At 46.5% G+C, this 19,427-nt stretch overlaps 1 protein-coding gene across 4 annotated transcripts; it reads right to left on the reverse strand.

Annotated features, from left to right (window-relative positions):
• Positions 1-8,093: 8,093 nt before the first annotated feature.
• On the reverse strand, positions 8,094-9,944 carry LOC147659575 (uncharacterized). 4 transcript variants are annotated; one of them, XM_086951640.1, is made up of 4 exons: positions 9,528-9,944; positions 8,642-9,446; positions 8,405-8,557; positions 8,094-8,236 (listed from the first exon to the last, which is right to left on the reverse strand). In XM_086951640.1, exons 1-4 carry the CDS (start codon positions 9,942-9,944, stop codon positions 8,094-8,096), a joined length of 1,518 nt encoding a protein of 505 aa, XP_086807766.1. The 4 variants fall into 4 exon arrangements, with proteins under 4 accessions (XP_086807766.1, XP_086807765.1, XP_086807764.1 ...); XM_086951639.1 differs by lacking the exon at positions 8,405-8,557 and having other exon boundaries at positions 8,094-8,404; positions 8,657-9,446; XM_086951638.1 differs by having other exon boundaries at positions 8,094-8,557; positions 8,726-9,215; positions 9,300-9,944.
• Between the last annotated feature and the right edge of the window lie 9,483 nt (positions 9,945-19,427).

The following is a 19,427-nucleotide window of genomic DNA, read 5'->3' on the forward strand; positions in this document are numbered from 1 at the left end:
CACAGTTGTCCTCTCGGTGGACATTGCTAAGGCATTTGACAGCTTGGACTGGCCCTACCTATTCTCAGTCATGAAAGCCTTCTGGCTTGGCGAGGGATATACACGCTGGACTGAAATATTATATTCGTTGGCAAGTGCCAGGGTGAGGGTTGGCAGAATTGTATCCTCTTCGTACCCAGTAGGGCGTGGTACTAGACAGGGGTGCCCACTCTCCCCGCTGCTCTTTGCCCTAGCGATGGAACCGTTAGTGGCAAGGGCCATAATGGGGAGGGCATTTCGGGGCTTGAGGCTCGGTGGTCAGTCACATTAGATCTCATTATATGCAGACGATCTGCTGCTGTTTTTGAGAGATGCGGGAGGCGTATTAGAGGGAGCGAGTTCCTTGCTCAGCGAATTTGGGGATATCTCTGGTCTGCGAGTAATTGGGCGAATACATGTGTGTTTCCGGCAGCCGGAGCGTGTGTCCAACCTGACCTACAGCCTGATTTGGTATGGGAACCTAGGTGCCTTCCCTATTTGGGGACGCACGTTTATCATAGGTAGGAAGATCTGCTTGATGGTAACATAGGTAGAGTGTTACGGGGGGCTTAAGGGCAGCATGCATTTCTGGGGGACTCTGTCACTGTCAGTAGCAAGCCGAGTAGTGTTGTTGAGAATGGTGGCGCTCCCTCGGCTTTTATATTTCTTCCGGCCCTTGCCTATACGTATACCCGTCGACTATTATGGCAACTCTGCTCTATGGTGGGGGGCTTTATTTGGGGAATAGGGAGGCGCTGAGTGGCGTTGGACACTCTGATCCGCCCAAGAGCCGAAGGAGACCTAGCTGTCCCTGATTTTGAATTATATTATTTAGCTGCACAGTTCCAACACCTCACCCAGGCGGTGGTGCAGGAGTTTCGAGGGCCGGAGCGAGAGACTGAGCCAGATGGTCTGCGGCATGTTCTATCGTTTGTGGTACTGCAGCAAAGGTTACGGGCTACCGATTTGTCATCTGCAGAATGTGTCCTGAGACATTCCTGGAAACGCTACCACAGCAGAGTTGGGGTACAGTGACCTTACGGCCCAGAAATACCGTTGGGCATGTGCACGGCCCTGCCACATGGTGGAGATTGGTCTGCCCTCGCGGAGTGGGAAACACTGGGACTCCAGATGGTGGGCGATCTATTTGGAGATGGTGTACTATTACCTTATGGCGCATTACAGGACACCTTTGGACTTCCGCAGGGTCAATTCTTATTGCATGCAGCCCTGGTTGCCGTCATCCAGAAGCACTGGGGCACTGGCCTTTCGGAACCGTCAACAAGCGAGGCGTGTCAATGTGTAGTGATGGCAGCAGGCACGTATAAGGCGTCACTTGTTTATATAAACGTATGCTGGGAGAGGGATTGGCACCGCTGCAGAGGCTACCTGAGCAGTGGGTGGTGGATTTAGCTAAAGAGATACCTGAAGCGGCCTGGTCGCAGATAATTAAAAGGGCATGGAAGGGCACCAGAAATGCTAGATTCCAGCTGATTCCATTTTTTATATTGCACAGGGCATATCTTACGCCGGCTAAAATCAACCAATATTTCCATGTTAATACAGCTCTTTGCCCCCATTGTAGATTGGACATATTGGGAAGAGATAACCGCTTTACTTTGTAATATAACGGGGCGACAGATCGCTCCGGATGGGGGGGCTTGCCTGCTACATGTGTTTCCGCATACTAGCAAAATGAAGTTAACTAGCAAATTCATAGACTTAGGATTGGTGCTTGCTAAACGAGAAATTACATCCCAATGGAAACCAGCGGCGGGTCCTAGCTATACAAGGTGGAAATCTGCATTCCTTAAGTGGGCAATCAGCGAGAGCTCAGTTCAATTACAGCAAGCCCATAGATCCCATAATGACAAGGCATTAGAGGCGGCGCGAGCCTGGGAGGCCCTTGTGACAGAGCTGAAAGCGACAGATCTAGAAACTGACTCAGAGACGAGAGCATTAATGGCTGAGGGGGACCAGTAGACTAGGTATCTTGATAATGAGGCGCAGAGTGTGAGGCGATTTCCGGCTTCCATAGTAGTCAGGATGCTTAATAATGTTGTTAAAATGAGGTCACCTGGGGAACCCGTACAATATGACTCACCATTTGATCCTACTTAGCCTTAAGACAGTAGCGCCGGCAGGGGGGTGAGGGGGAGGGGGATTTTGGGGCGGGCATCTGAGGAAGAGTAGGATGAGGCTTTGATGCAGAAGACATTAACCATAGTACCATGGAGAATTATAGGAACTTTGACACTGTGGCAATACTGGTATTGAGGTGTATCTATGTCTGGGGTTGATTTGGGATCGTTGATTAACCTTGATTGTGTAACAATGTCACTATCTCCTTCTTCCTAATGGTCGGGCTCCATGTAGAGGCAATTGTCCATCCTCTTATTTGTTGTGGGTGTTTGAAAATAACAAATAAATAAAAAATTTAAAAAAATGAGGGACAAATGACAGTCTGTCGTCAAATATGATGCCCACATTTCTGACTTTGGTGACTGGCAGTGGAAGGGGCACCAAAGAAGATGGCCACCATGAACAAGACCAATTTGGCAGCAATTTGCTGAATATCATAACCTCTGTTTTTTCAGAGTTAAGTTTAAGGCAATTGTTGGCCATCCAACAACTGATGGCCAACATGCCTTTCTGGAAATTAAGCTGCTACTTCATCACCATCAGCGGTGAAGGTCTTACGGCCCACCATCACAGGAGGGCTGGTGCAGCTTCTCACAGACAAGACATCAATAACGATGGTCTCATCAGGAAGTGTCACACTTGAACGTGTTTGACAGCGAGCCGAGGATTTACTGGCTGCAGTTGTTTGGTCCGATGAACGGGCGATGGAACTGCTTAGTTGAATGTGACTTCCTCCCAGGTACGGTGCCCCGAGATACAGAAGAATCCTTACTGGGTTGTATTGAATATAGTTGAGAAGCATATAAGAGAGGTGGCGATCTATCGTCCTGATGAGACCATGGTTATTAACTGGTCGAAACATTGACTATACATGGGCTATTTCATATAAATTATGTCTTCTAAGAATCGCATTTGCTTAACTTGTATTGTACAAAAGTATTTATAGCCCCGTGTCTGTGAACAAAATGTGGATCGGACGGTTTTATCATCAAATCACTTTCATCTGAGCCCTGCGCAGTCATCACTCAACGATTTTTATATACACTTGCTGCTGAGAATGCAAATAGAATTTTGGGAAATGAAAAAGCCTCATCTGAATTCTAACCATGATAAAAACGGTGAATTAATATCTGGCCAGGGCCTGCATATGTGATACAGACCTGTGAGATAATGAACTCATAGGCCTCTGTAGTTGTTCACAGTGGTGGTGAGTGGACAGTGGCAGTGTCCCTGCTGCTTTTACAGCGCGAGCACTGGCGCTTTCTGTGATTCACGGGTGATGGTATTTTAAGCTGATTGAGCTCATTTTAAATAAGTGTGGGGCATTGGGAGGAGAGCGATTAGGCTCCCTCCGTGTGCTGCTATTCTTTGCACTTTAATTTTAATAACTTGTATTGGGGGCATTTTGCAAGGCCGAGGTCTCCTACCTGAAGGCAGTTGCAATCACGGCACACAGAAGGGCTGGGCTCGTCTCTCCTTCCCGCCTCGTTCTGAAGCCGGTGATTAGCACCGTTTGAGCAGGGGGCGTGGAAGGTCCGAGCCAGCCACTTCCAGTGTGCAGAGGAGGACGGGCAGCGCACTAGTTGTTAGGACGCTGGGGGGGGATAAAAGGCGGATGTCGAATTGACAGCGCAGCGGGCGGGTGCAGCGGGCGGGTGCAGCGGGCGCGCGCAGCGGGTGCGACGGAGGCGTGCCTAAGTCGAGCCTAAGTCAAGCCCGTCTGCGCCCGTCCGCGGTCGAGTGCGGGCCAGGGCCATATCCCCTGCCCCAACGGTAAGGCACTTAAATTGGAGTAGGTCGCAGCTGCTGTCCCTCCGTAATGCCACCCCAAGCTCCTGCCTGCACAGTATGAGGGTGGAGGAGAATGCGGGTTGTGGGCACTGTCATTTTGCCTACAACTTGGAAACATAAGCTGGATGTTTACGATTTGCACATTGAGAAGCAGTGGGATCTCGTGTTTCTCACGGTGACTTGGCTTGATGATTGCTCGGCCCCTGATGTTATGGAGGCGTTACCGGAAGGCTACACTATGATTAGGCTGGATAGACCTACCGGCAGAGAAGGGGGGATAGCTATCGTAGCCAAGCAACGCTTACGATGCCACTTAGAGTACATCGCCATTATGGATAGCGAGGCGGGTATTTTTACCATTAAGGTGAATGATGGCTACACTATGAAGGGCCTCCTGATTTATAGACCCCCGGGCCCTCTTGCCAGGTTTGGGGACAGCCTAGTAGAAGGCATTATAGAGGCTGCGCTGCGCAGGGATAAGTTCCTGGTGCTAGGGGATCTTAACATGCATTTGGATGACCCCACAGATAAAGCCGCCATGGACCTCTGCCAAGAATTACGTGCCCTTCAGTTAGATCAGAAAGTAAAAGATCCCACCCACCAGCGAGGCCACTTACTGGACCCCATATTTGCCAACTGGGGGGAAGTAGATGCTCTGACTCCTATACCTATACCTATTCCCTGGTCGGACCATCACCTGGTACCTTTTACCATACGGATCCCAGGGGTTAGATTACCAGAGCCAGCTCCTTTGAACCACCCGAGGCGGAGATGGGCCACTTTCTCCCAAGCTAAGTTCAGTGCGGCACTTATTAGAGGGGGGAGTCCAGGGGGGGATGATGTGGAAACACCTAACACTAGCCTAAGTAAGCGCATTACCGGGGCGCTAGACTGTACTGCCCGACTCTCCCTGGCAAAATTGGGTTGCCGTACTCAAAAAACGCCCATGGTTTAGTGATGAGCTTCGGGTGGCTAAAGCCGTACTTAAGCGCCCTGAAAGGCAGTGGCGGGTGGCATTTGCCACGCATGTCAAGGAGGAATATTTAACTGGGAGGCATACTTATCATGGGTTAATTAGGAAGGCATAGGCGCTACTGATGGCGGTGGAAACCATACGCCAGGGAGTGGATGAGGGCCAGACTATGGCTCTCATCCTTTTGGACCTAAGTGCAGCATTCAACACTGTAGCTCATACCACCTTGCTACAGTGTCCGAATGATTGAGGGATATCAGGGGCTGCGCTTGAATGGATCCAGTCTTTTTTGCCAGGGAGAGGCTTTCAGGTTTGACAGGGAGACTGCTACTCGAGGGAGATTGGTTTGGGCCAGGGCGTGCCTCAGGGCTCGTCCCTGAGCCCAACCTTATTCAATCTATATGTCTCTCTGGTGGCGTCTCGTCGAAAGCCACGGCCTGCACATAGTGCCTATGCAGATGACACGCAGCTGGTCATCTCCCTATCGCGCGCGCCCAGTCTAGTGGCAGACAGATTCAGAGCCTGCATGCAAGAGCTGGCTACCTGGATGTCCGCCAATTGCCTAAAGTTTAACGGCAGCAAGACTGAGATGCTCGTGGTGGGGGGGGCCCGTCTGTTTGGTCATCGGCGTGGTGGCCACCCTGTCTGGGGGATGCTCCCACACCCTGCCAGGAAGAGAAAAATCTTGGGGTGTGGTTTGACGCCGATCTGTCTTTTGGACCTCAGATAGGCCGTGTGGTGGGGGTATGCTTCGGCGTCCTGAAAAGCCTGCAGAAAGTTATCGATCTTTTTCCAACGGCAGCCCGAAGGACGCTGGTGCACACCCTCGTCACATCGCGCCTGGATTATGGCAACCTGCTTTATCTGGGGGCCACTGGAAAGGCCATTAACCGCCTCCAGGTGCTGCAAAATGCAGCGGCCCGCTTGGTCTTGAAGCTTCCTAAAAGATCGCCGTCTAAGGCAGCCCTCCAGGCCCTTCACTGGCTCCCAGTAAGGAGCAGGGTTGAGTTTAAGACTCTCTGTACGTGCCACCACATTTTGTGCGGTAAGGCACCGGCTTCGCTCCAGGGCCTGGTCACCCAGTACGCGCCTGTGCGCGCTCTGCATTCCTCCTGTACAGGGCTAATGAAGGTCCCCAGGATAAAAAAGGCACGCATGGGGGGTAGGTCCTTTAGATATCTGGCCGCGAAAAGCTGGAATGCCCTACCACTGGAACTTCGCCTGTAGCCCTCTGAACTTGGCTTCAGGAAGAAGTTAAAGACTCACCTCTACACGCAGTAAGCCGGGCCGACTTTGGCGGCTGTGACTCTGTTGATTCCACTCACTACAGCGCGGGGACACGCCGTTGCGCGTAACCAGGCGCTCTACAAATTTCCCTTATTATTATTATTATTATTATTATTATTAGTGCGCCTGGGAAGTGCTTCTTTGAGTCTCCGCTTGTCACTTCTGTAGCAGAATGACGGCGACACTGAGCTGCATGTTGTCTCCTACTCTGCTTTAAAGTTGAAGAACCCAGTCTGGTGTGTGGGAAATATTCACAAGATGAGGAATCTGCAAGTAAAGGAGTATCGACCAGAAAGAGCGTTATCGAAGGCAAGTAACTGGTGTGTTATGTTTTCCTGCTGTATTATCTCATTTTGGGTGGTGAACTCCGCTGGCAGAGTTTTCCGTACTCCGCGGAGCTCACATAGTTCCTAAAAACTCCGCTCCGAGGAGCGTAGCAAGTTTTTTTAACGCTCACACTCTTCAACGCTATGTGCTGGAGCGAGGAAAATCCACCTCCTGATGAGATTTTTCCTTGCTCGCGGTCGCCATGGTCTAGTTGGCGAGCAAAATCAACCTCCTGGAGAGATTTCTCAAAGCGGGTCGTCGGATTTCTCAATGCAAGTGGTCGTGGCCGGTCACACCACTCGCATTGAGAAACCTTCCTTCGCATTGACAAAGCGGCCACTTGAGGAGAAGCAGCTGCACCCTCTTGTGCTGCACATGGTGCCATTCACAATTATTTTTACAGGGCGGGACAAACACCCGGAGATCAAAATCATCACGAACACCATGACCCTTACACACTACGATGCTTGCGGAAATCTGCGCAGACCGCCAGAGTTTTTTTGTCACTTTGCGAAGTTCTTCATTGAGGAACTCCGCATAGGCTTAATCTTACCATGAAAATATAGATACCAGTCATATGTTAAGAAACAAGGGTGAGTAGAAACCTTTTGGGTGAAGTAAAATTTAAGACGTTAATATTGTGATTTTTTTGACATTTAGTTGATTTTTGCAAGCACTAACACTTCTCTGTGTTAAGTAAAGACCTTGAGAGTTTTGTAACTTTCAGATACTCAAATTGTGGATTCGGTCGCAATTAAAAAATAATTCCAGGCCTGAAATTTCTTTGGAGGGTGCATGCGGGCAGCCTAAGTTATCCTGCAAGAGTTTCTTGATGAATCCTATTGCAACTACAATATGTGCTCTCTCATGTAAAGTCAGGTTGTTAGAAGCTTTTCTGCAACTCAAGATACGCCTTACTTTTCACCTGGTGTGGATGCATTTCTCATGTTTAGTGAGATCTCCCTTCTGAGTAAAACGTTTCTGGCTTTCCCCTCCTGTATAAGGCTTTAGTCCAGTGGGAATTCTCTCTTGTGAAGTGACATTGTATTCGAGACTAAACCTTAACTGACATTCAGAACACACATAAGGCATTTTTCCCCCGTGTGAATTCGCTCATGTCAAGTGAGAAGTAATTTGTAACCAAAACGTTGCTAGAATTTCGAGCACTCATAATGTTTTTCCCCAGAGTGGGATCTCTCATGAAGCATAACTCTGTCTTTCAGATTCAAGCTTTTATGGCATAAGGATTTTCTCCAGTGTGGAGATTCTCATGGTGAGATAGCGTTTTTCTCTGCAGCTTTTCTGGCATTCAGAGCACTCATAAGGTTTTTCATCAGTATGGAGTCGCTTATGGTAAGTGAGGCTGTGCCAATCAATAGGAATTTCTGGCATTCACCGCATTGGTAATGTTTTTCCCCTGTGTGCGTCTGCTCATGTAGAGTGAGATTGCGTTTAAAATTGATTCTTTTCTGGCACTTGGAGCACTGAATTATTTTGATGGTGTGTTTTCTTATGGCGCTTGTAACCATCTCTACCTCTGAATCTTTTCTGACATTTAGAGCACTGATAATTTTTTTTCTCTAGTGTGGATTCTCACATGTTCAGTGAGATGATATTTTTGGCTGAAACATTTTAGGCATTCGGAGCACTGATGAGGCTTTTCTCCAGTGTGGATTCTTATATGGTAAGTGAGACTGCCTTTTTCCCTGAAACATTTCTGGCATTCAGAGCACTGATAAGGTTTTTCCCCAGTATGGATTCTTATATGCTGAATGAGACTGATTTTTTCACTGAAACATTTGTGGCATTCAGAGCACTGATAAGGTTTTTCCCCAGTGTGGGTTCTTATATGCTGAATGAGATTGCTTTTTACACTGAAACATTTGTGGCATTCAGAGCACTGATAAGGTTTTTCCCCAGTATGGATTCTTATATGTTGAGTGAGACTGTTTTTTTCACTGAAACATCTCTGGCATTCAGAGCACTGATAAGGTTTTTCCCCAGTGTGGAATCTCACATGTGCAGTTAGAAGTGATTTAAGTCTGAAATCTTTTGGGCATTCAGAGCACTGATAAGGTTTTTCCCCAGTGTGGGTTCTTATATGCTTCGTGAAACTGAATTTGTTCATGAAACATTTCTGACATTCAGAGCACTGATAAGGTTGTTCTCCTGTGTGGGTTTTTATATGCACTGTGAGAAAGCGTTTTTCACTGAAACATTTCTGGCATTCAGAGCACTGATAACGGTTTTCCCCAGTGTGGATTCTTATGTGCAGTGTGAGACTACTTTTTGTACTGAAACATTTCCGGCATTCAGAGCACTGATAAGGTTTTTCCACAGAGTGGGTAAATGCATGTTTATATAGAGTCGATTTGAAACTAAACCTTTTCTGGCATTCAGAGCACTGATAAGGTTTTTCCCCAGTGTGGATTCTCATATGTGCAGTTAGAGTTGATTTACGGTTGAAATGTTTTGGGCATTCAGAGCACTGATAAGGTTTTTCCCCAGTGTGGAATCTCAAATGTGCAGTTAGAAGTGATTTAAGTTTGAAATGTTTAGGGCATTCAGAGCACTGATAAGGGTTTTCCCCAGTGTGGGTCCTTGTATGTTCAGTGAGTCTGATTTTGTAACTGAAACATTTATGGCATTCAGAGCACTGAAATGGTTTATACCCAGTGTGGGTTCTGATATGCCGAGTGAGACTGCTTTGGTCACTGAAACATTTCTGGCATTCAGAGCACTGAAAAGATTTTTCCCCAATGTGAGTTCTTATATGCCGAGTGAGACTGCTTTGGTCACTGTAACATTTCTGGCATTCAGAGCACTGATAAGGTTTTTCCACAGAGTGGGTTAATGCATGTCGAGAAAGACTTTGTTTGTTACAAAACCTTTCTTGGCATTCAGAGCACTGATAAGGTTTTTCCCCAGTGTGGGTCCTTGTATGTAGAGTGAGTCCTCCTTTGTCACTGAAACATTTCTGGCATTCAGCGCACTGATAAGGTTTTTCACCAGAGTGGGATCTCATATGTTTAGTGAGTTTAGATTTACGGCAGAAACTTTTTTGGCATTCAGCGCACTGGTAAAGTTTTTCCCCAGAGTGGGTTAATGCATGTTCATTTAGAGTCGCTTTGAAACTAAAACTTTTCTGGCATTCAGAGCACTGATAAGGTTTTTCCCCAGTGTGGATTCTCATATGCTCAGTGAGATAAGATTTACGCCTGAAAGTTTTTTGGCATACTTTGCACGGAGAGTGGTTTTCCCCAGTGTGGATTCTCATATGCTCAGTGAGATAAGATTTACGCCTGAAAGTTTTTTGGCATACTTTGCACTGAGAGTGGATTCCCCCAGTATGCATTCTGTCAAATTCTGTGAGATAAGATTTATGGCTGTATCTTTTTTGGCACATGTAACTTTTCCCCCCAAATTAGGTTATTTTGCCTTCATTGAGGTGGTTTTGAACACTGAATTTGGTCTCACAGTCCGTATTTTTATAAGGTGTATATCTAGTGTTAATATCTCTGCGATTAGTTTTCTCTTGCTTATATGCCACGGTAAGAGGGAACCCGATTTTAGAGTCAGGTTTGTTTAGATAATGTTCAGCATTTATCTCTAAAAGAAATTGTGTGTAATCTTCTTAACACTTGAATTGAGCAAACTATGTCTTGAAGCAGCCCTGTAACACCTGTCGAAATGTTTCTAGCAGATAATAGTCTTTAGGTTATAGCCTATCCGGCAGCAACTTATTTTGTGACTGAAGATTTTCTCAAATCTATTTGTATAGGTTCTTAACAATGCAATGATAAGGTGTTAGTCTGGTATTTAATAATTAAACTGATAAGTACCTTTTTGCACTGAAGTAATGGCAGTAACTGAGGGTGTTAGAACATGCACAGTACTATCGTGGATCACCAGTTGCAGAACATCAGTTCCTTTTACCCTTTCTTTGTTTGGTGTAAGGTGAAGATTTGTAGTTCTGAAGACGAGGATGTATTTACATTACCTATAGCACAACTGTGCTCATTTAATCCATTTTTATCTTTAACAGTTTTACATATCATTCACGCACAGCAGATAATGTTGAGGCGATTTACATAGAATTACAGAACAGTACACAATAAAAAGGAAACAATCTGAGATGGTTATGAACACAATAAAGTGGTGTATTTGTAAGGTTTTCGCAAGAGTGAGCAGAGTGTGTCATGGTTTTCTACCCAGAGGCAGATAGTCTCAAACTTGCATAACTGGTTAAAAACGGTTGTTGAACAAAGGTGATTTTCCAATCTTTCGGTTGTTAACGTGTCAGCTTCGGAGTCTTCTCACAGCGTCTCTTCTTTGATGGTCTGCAGAAGAAACCTTTTGTTATAACTTTCTTTTATGCAATGTGTGTGCTTCCTCTCTAGAATTACATGATGTTTTAGATGAACGTTATTCTGTGCACTGATATGGCTTTGCTCTGGGTTAATGAAATACTAAATTAGAGACTTCACTTACAGGTATAGTACTTTCCTCAGCTCCCACTTCCTCGCCACACCTAGATTTTGGAAATTGTTTAAACGTAGAAGGCTGGATGTCCTTCAGTTTTTCAAAATAATCCTTCTTATGGCACTGACTTCAGTTGCCTGGTGCTAAATCTTGCTTTCTTTGTGAGTAATTTCAATCACCTATAGTATTAAAATTAAACAGTTAATACATGAAAATTTCCAAAAATATAATTTACAAGCCAAATCAATGCAGAGTTGCAGAATTTTGAAAATGTTGAGCTGTTTTTCAGACAGAGCCGAGTGTAGAATGGTAGCCTGAGAGTACTTGGATGTAGGAGTGAGGATTTATAGAATTTTCAACATTTTATTAAGCTCACAAAGGATACATGCACCCTATGGACTTGTAACATGCTCCATTTCTATGCCTGTGCCCAGACTTTGCACTAACATCAAGTGCGTGTTTAGGGTGTCGGTGTGCGTAGCATAAATGCAATGTGAAAGTGCCACAGAGTAAACTGCATCTCCTGCCTGCCAGTTGTGTATGCAAGTGGGACCATCTATCCCTCTTTTATACCCTAGTTCAAAGTCCTCTGATACCAAGGAATAAAGTGCTCTACAAAGTACTCAGGTGCCTGCTGTGACACCAGGGCTGGTGTCAGCCTATCTAAGTTGAGGGGACATCACCTTCAGGCTGAATTACTTAATGGAGAAGCTGTGTACCTGTCCTGAAGAGCCTAGAAGTCTGCCTAGAAGCCTGCCTGTCTGGTAAGAAAGGGAAGGGAGGACAAGGCTGTCCTGGAAGAAGCAAGGTCTGACACATCCTCGTTATCTGTAGGGCGGGCCGGAAAGCCATCCAGCAGGACCAGCTAGTCTGAGGGATTTCCCGCCCCGCCAAGACTCTCCCAACAGTTCAAGGAAGAAAATAAATCTCTACGACAAAGTGATTGTTGAGGCCCAGTTGGACGATTGTGTGCTGCCAACGGCGTGTTCAAGGTTGCATTTGCCAAATTCCTAACACAACAGGGTCTGAATCTACAAGATTCCTGGAGAGCATGTTTTGGGCTTTTATCTGCTGAATTTCTGACTGCTCTGTGTCAGAGGTCCATGAGGGACTACAACTACTCCAGTGTCGAACAGCCTGTCTGAGCTTACGCCTGTGGTCCAGCCGGCCATAGTGTGGGCTCAATTGCTGACGGTCGGTCCTCCAGAGAGGCTGCACTTACAGACAGGCCAGGTGTGACTGCTACCTTGGGACTGCTGATCTTCAGGCAAAGGCAAAGAAAAGTGGGTGCCCTACTGAATGCAGCCTTACATCCAGGACAAAAGCGCTCCACAAAAGCCTGCTGGTGGGTCACTGCTCTCTCAGGCGTTCAGGCGTGCCATTCAAGTGCCGGGAAACAGGAAAGAGACCCAGACAAGACTGACTCATCCTGTGGAAAGACAAGACGCTTACGACAGAGCATATACGCATTGGGGTGACTGGAGTGACAGAACTGCACCTAAACTATATTCATGGTACTCCTAAATGCCCCTAGAGGGGAAGAGGGTATCAGAACCGGACACACCTGTCCATAGCACATGGTAGTCTGGCATGCCTGCATCTTCCTTTCACCCAGACTGTCCATAAAGTTGATTTTAGAGCTGCTACGCACATAGCAGGGGGACTCTCAGACCATTCTCTGGTGGAGGTGCAACTCAATGGTCCGGTTGTGGACTTCATCCTACCCCCAAGGGTTGATCCGAGATATTTAAAAGACAAGACGTACAAAGCTCGTATGAGAGATAGAGCAGAATTCTATTTTAAGGAGAACGGGCGGCCTGTTGAATCAGCTTGCATGCTACAGGGTGAATTTAAGGCAGTGATTCGCTGCCAGACACAAGCCTTGATTGGGAGAATGTCGAAGGAACTTAAATTGAAGTGCGAGGCTCAGGACAAGGAATGTGCTTTCCTGGAAGTTGGGTTGGCAAGTGGGGAATCAGTTTCTCTCCCATTACACCATCAACTGAAGTAGCACACATTAAGAGCACTAATGGAAAATAGCGGGCACTCGTGTGCTGGCTACCCAGCATTGTCTCTATGATGTCGGTGATAAAGCCAATGAGTTGCTTGCATGGTTAGAGAGACAAGACAAAAGGACGGAACTGGATCCTTGAGGACACTGACAACAAGGGGACGGAAATACTGGGAGAGACTTCCTGAAAGACCTGACCCTGTCAATGCTAACGAATGAGGACCGAGACGCACTAGACCTGACAGTAGACTGAATAAATAAGACAACAGGAACCTTGCAAACAGGGCACGCGACGGGGCCTGATGAGCTCCCCTTAGAATTATATAAAAGCATGAAGGATAAAATCAGGGAGTGCCTTCAGAGGAGGTTTCAGACTGCCTGAAAATAAGGGCGTCTCCCAGAGGACCAAAGAACGTCTGAGGTGGCGGTCATCTCAAAAAGGACAAACCAGCAACTGAGTGTGGGTCTTATAGACCTATCTCCCCGCTTAATTTTGAGACTAAGGTCCTTGCGTAGGCCCTGGCGATCTGACTGCGGACAGTAATTGCAACAATGGTTCATCCTGATCAATCGGGCTTTATGCCACACCAGGGAACGCGCGTAAATCTCCGACACCTTAATGGAGTACCATATGCAACAGGGGATTCCTTTGCTGAACCAGTGGCGCTGCTGTTAAGCTCTTGTATGTGGCCCCTCTAGCGAGCATGCGCCTCAATAATACTGTCTACCGAGTCTACCGAGTCTTTGCCGTCTGACAGGGATGTTCCTTGTCTCCTATGCTCTTCACACATGTTTGGGTTCACTAGGACCTCTCATATAGGGTATTCCAGTTGATCAGGAGTGGGATGTGAGAATCTCCGTCTACTAAGACGTTTTGTTATATGACACATAGCCAGCCTTCTCGAGTGAACGAATCCTACACATTTTTCACATACTTGGAGATTATTCAGGAGATAATATCAACTGGAAGAAGTCCTTAATATTCCTGATGGTTGCAGGGACCCTGCGGCTGCACTCTAGTTGCACAGTTCGGGTGGCACTACATGGCTTTAAATATTTGGTTGTGTTCATTACAAGAGAGCACAGGCAGGAACACACTCCCGAAATTAGACAGTCTTCGCTGGGATCCCCCACACTTGCGGGCACTCCCCCTCTCCTTACTGGGCTGGGTGGCCCTATTTAAAGTGATGACCCTCCAGGGTCTCCTGTACATTGTGCAAAAAATTCCTTTAAGATCCCACCAGACATTTTTTTTCAAAAGGTAGTCTGAGAACTTCGGCTCCTGTTGTGGAATGGTGGCACGTCACGCTGAGTAAGTTGCAGAGGGGAGTTTATTAAGGTGGACTGGTGGTCCGGAGCATTCACAAGTATTACTGGGCCACGCAGCTGGGGGCAGTAAACAACTGGGTTTTTGTGGACTGTGAGGATCCTGCTTACCGGGTAGATAGATTGGCCATAGGCAAGAGAGGTTACCTCACCCCGGTGCTGTATCGAAGAAAGCATGAGTGCACCCTACCTACTCATACCCAAACATTGTTAAGGGTGTGGAGAGAGGCTACCAAGTATTTAGGCCGAGAAGGTAAGCTGACTGAAATTACTCCACTGTATGGTGGTGATCTCATAAGTGCAGTGGGAGTATTGCAGGGCTTCACAAAATGGGGATTGATTAGCTTAGAGCGGCCGGGCGATGTGTGGGGGGACAGGCGCTTGTGTCCTTCACGATCCCTAACAAAAGTATGAATTAGGTGACTAAAAACAGTTCTGACATTTGCAGGTGGCCACGCTCTGCTAAGTCACATCCGGGAAGGGGGGCAGTTGCCTGATGCATCCCTACTGGAGGACCAGCTACTAATTGATCTCCTGACCGAAAAAGCAATCTCAACCATCTATAGGAAGTTGATCTACAATTCTCTGGATCCCTTGGGGACGCGGAGAGCTGTGTGGGAGAGAGATCTAGGCCTGCTTGGCGATGGCGATTGGGTTGAGGCCATTCAGGGTGTCAGGGAGTTGGCAATTAGAACTCATTTTTGTCTAATTTAACTACAGATACTGATACTGCCAAATCAATGACCCTGTTTACATTAAAGGCAGCTTGAACTCAGAGCTCAACAACAGACTCGATTGAATAAATGACCAGCACACTGCTTATCTTGCCAAGGCGCATGTACTTTGTAAATCTCTTGTTATTGAACAAGTGCTCAATCGATGGTGTTGACACCGAAAATACGGTGCACATTAGTGAGAGTGATTAGACCAAAAACACAAAGTCTGCAAATATAGAGTGAGTAACATAACCAAGGTTCTGGAGGTCGCTGGGCTGCAAGACGACTTGCCTTTTGGTTCTGGATAACCCAGGGATGGAGACAGGCCAGTAGGACTGGGACCAAGACAATAGTTCTCTACAGATCCTCACCAGCAGAGAAGGCTGCAGTGCCCTTAGGTCGCCAAGAATTGAAATTTCTCCTGTTGTATCTAAGGTTTCCCACCTGTCCTTGCGCCTAAAAGGGGGTGAGGACAGGAAGATCGCTTGCTCCACCTAACAGGAGTGACTGGGGTCGCATTACAAAGGCGGCAAGGCCTTTGAAAATCCTTGCCACAGACGGCTCTTCCTGACCAGGGGGAGGTGTGAGCACCTCCACCCAGGAAAGGCATCGTTATCGACCTCGAAGTGCACAGGCACTCTCCCCATGAGGACAGAACACACTCTGGTGGTAGCAGGCTGGCTCAGGCCAGTTGGTGACCACACTAAGGATTGGTAGATTTTAGGGGACCCCTCTAAGGGGTACTCTGTGTGCAATTTTTTATAAATCGGACACTGCAATCAGCGCAGGTATATTTCCTAGGACAGCGAAAACTCTACAGCAGGTCTTGCTCACAGTCCTTATACTGTGACTGCCACTACTGAACATTAATCTTGAATTGTTAAACCAGGGCCAGGATCTGGACAGGAGCCAATGAACAGGAGGGCAACTCACCAGATAACAGAAGTCTTTTGTCTTCACACGCACTTAGAGAGATCAATGCCATCCCATGTATTGCATGACAAAGAGGCCACAACCCTGAGTGAAACACTCACCTCTCAGATGTGATTCGTTAATAAGAATAAAATGAACAAAACGGGTCCCTGGGGACCCCACAGATACACCGTTCCTACCAGTACCATAAATTCTTGGGGTCCCACAGGTAAACCTAACAGTGCTACAAAGGCTTAAGCGCCCTACAGGAAAATGTTTGTTAGCCCAGTGCTACAAATGCTATGTGCTCACTGCAGCAAGACTGGGCGCTCTAGGGGCGCAATTAGGTTGCTTGGCATTCATCTACCCTTAGCTAAGCCACGTGATGTAGGCAGTAGATCAGAAGTAGCTCTCACTATTGAAAAGGCGAAGACCCTGGTTTAACACAAGCACAGACATGCGGTTCGGCTCTACCAGGACATGTAGTAAACTATTCATTTATGAATATGTAGGATTAGATTGCAGTGCAGGTTAATTCTTATTTCACTATTTTGCGCACACAACATACAACATAGATTCCTCACGAGCGCCCCCTGATGAAGGGAGAACCCCCTAAATGAATTGGGTCAGACTGAATTTGAATTTACTTGCGGAACAGTGGGTTTTGAAAGTGATTCTATGAGAATAAATATGCTTAAACTGGAATACAGGTGGATTTTGCTTCCAAGGGAAGGAGACATTAATGCACTTTTACAGGTACAAGCTGTGGAGCAGGAGACACAGACCTGATCTAGTCTGGCGCTATATAAACAACTGTAGCCAAATACATCGCCTTCTGGCAAGCGATGAGTGGATTACATAAACACTACAATAATTAATGAAAAATACACGGCATACATAGACAAGGTTTGCTATGTAACCTCTGGACTCCTGTAAACCTAAACAAACACCAGTAATCAGACACTAGGGACGTCACCTGAAGCTACTAAGATTCTCCTTTTGTTTGGTACCTTGTTTTTGGAAGGTGGGTTTTTAGGATAAGCTATTTTTAGGTGTCTTCTTTTATTCCAGGATGGGCACTAGTTTTAGCATTGTCAGCTTTTATACTCTGCATACCAATGCAGTACGTAAAATACAGCCTGCATACCACAATCCATGGCTGTATCCCATAGAACATCCTTACCTTTTAACAAAAAGGACCCAAGGCCTTCTGGACTTTATTCATATAACTAGACGCATCTCCCAGTCGATTGACATTAGTTATAGGATCAGCGTTAAGAAACAATTGGTGAAATGCCTCACAGTAGCCAACAATCTAGCACCTAAAAAAAGAGCGCAATAAAGGTGTCTGGTCTCTGTCGCAAGGGTTGGTAGTTAAATGCCACTCTAGATTTTTACATAGTGACTTTTCCGGGCTCAGCTTTGTAGGATACCAAAGGGCGCGAGTCCTGTGTTTATTATTAGAATGCGTTCTAAAAGGAGCAATGTTATCAAAGGCAGAATTTAAAGCCGAACACTAGCCCGCCAAGGTGTGGTTTATGTCTTGTTCCTTTGAGGTTACAGAGAAATCCAATTTTTCAGCGATAGGAGTAATGCGCTGCCATTGCCAAGAGACTCTTTTGCTCAGGTCTTGTTACTCAGGCAACCCAGCTTTAGGTATTTGAAAGAAGAGTAATGAGTGGTCAGTCCACGTCAATGCATGGGCTTCACAAGTCAGTGCAGTAGAGGTGGTGAAGATTAATGAGAGGTCAGTCCACGTCAAAGGCACGAGCTTCACAAGTCAGTGCAGTAGAGGTGGTGAAGATTAATGAGAGGTCCGTCCACGTCAAAGGCATGGGCTTCACAAGTCAGTGCAGTAGAGGTGGTGAAGAGTAATGAGTGGTCAGTCCACGTCAAAGGCATGGGCTTCACAAGTCAGTGCAGTAGAGGTGGTGAAGATTAAGTCCAAGATTGTGGCGTGCCGAGTGAGTAGGGCCTGTAATCTTTTGTTGCAGTCCTCAAGTCTTTAAGTCTGATAACAGTTTTGCTACTTCCATATCTAAAAAATCTTCTCCATGATAATTAAAATCCCCAAGCAGGAGTAATGTTTGTGATGACTACACATAAGTCGCTAAATAAAAAAAACAGGTTCCAAACAACTAGTCTGCTAATTTGCCCTTACAGCTCTGGATGTGGGGCTTGAAAGACTTACTCTGCTCAATCGGGGAAGTCCCGCTGCAGACCGGGATGTCAAAAAGATACAGCACAGTCTATAAAAAAAACATAAAGATGGTATATACAATAAAAACAGAAGCAGCCAAGTTTTTGTCTTTAAGAGTATTAAGAAGTACTAAAGCTCTGTTTTCACTTGCCTGCAAGGTCTGCTTTGTATTCCTTATATATTTCTCTGAGAGAAAGCACGAGTGACTGAGCGAAAGGGCTATAGATTTGTTACCACAATTCCGGGAGGGAGACGGGGTAGTCATGTTCGGTGGCTGCCAAAACCATTTTCTACCTTTCTAGGGTTAGGGATGCTTATAGTTTTGTTGCTTGCTGTTGCATTATTTTTCTGCTTTACTGAGGGTGTTATACTCATTTTTTTCCTGCACTTGTACTTTGAGGAGCTGTTCCTGCCCGGGTGGCCATTTTGTTCGGCCACACTCTCCCTCCGGGAAGCGCTCTAGTCGCTGCAAGTGTCCTGCCTAACCCCTACTCAATGGCCCCAGATCGGACGCGTGCAGCTCGCTTAATCTTCCCAATGGCCCCCAGCGCCAGGATGCCTCCGGGTAGCTGTGCGCTTTACAAATACTGGATTTACTAGTTACTATTTATTTTACGCAATGTTTCTTACTGAAACATGGCAGCACATGAGCTCTGGCCCTGATGTGGCTGCAGCTTTACTGTTTAACTATGCTATAGTCAGGAAAGACAGGGACTCCAAGACAGGTGGTGGCATTGCTATAATTTATAAAAAGTCCTACATGTGCAAATTTGAAGACCTGCCATTTAGGAGCTGTGAGGCAGCTTTATTTAAGCTTGCCCTGACCCCTACGTTCACCTTCTCAGGCATACTAGTTTATCATCCCCCTGGGCCGTCCGGTCCATGGGCTTCATCCTTTCCTGACCTAATAACCCCTTTTCTCTTAAATGCCGCCAACTTCTCCATCTTGGGCGACCTTAACTTACGTTTGGATGACTCTGCATGTACTAATAGCGCTTCTTTTATCTCTGATCTGGCAGCATTGAATATCGCACTTTGCAACTCCAGTCCCTATCATGTGGCCGGCCACCTACTGGACCCTATTTTCTTCAGTTTATCCAACATTCAAAGCCCACCAGCTCTTCCCTTATGTTGGTCTGATCACTTTGTGATCGGCTTGAGTTTCGAGATCTCAGTGAACTCACCTGTAGCCGCACCTAGCATCAGGAAACCAACTATGAACTGGGGAAAACTGGACATTGA

This window comes from Lissotriton vulgaris, unplaced genomic scaffold (assembly GCF_964263255.1).
Source record: "Lissotriton vulgaris unplaced genomic scaffold, aLisVul1.2 SCAFFOLD_1911, whole genome shotgun sequence".
NCBI classification, from domain to species: domain Eukaryota; kingdom Metazoa; phylum Chordata; class Amphibia; order Caudata; family Salamandridae; genus Lissotriton; species Lissotriton vulgaris.

Bases quoted from the DNA above. Each gene is read 5' to 3' on its own strand.
- LOC147659575 (XM_086951637.1), bottom strand. From the start codon at position 9,944: ATGTGCCAAAAAAGATACAGCCATAAATCTTATCTCACAGAATTTGAC.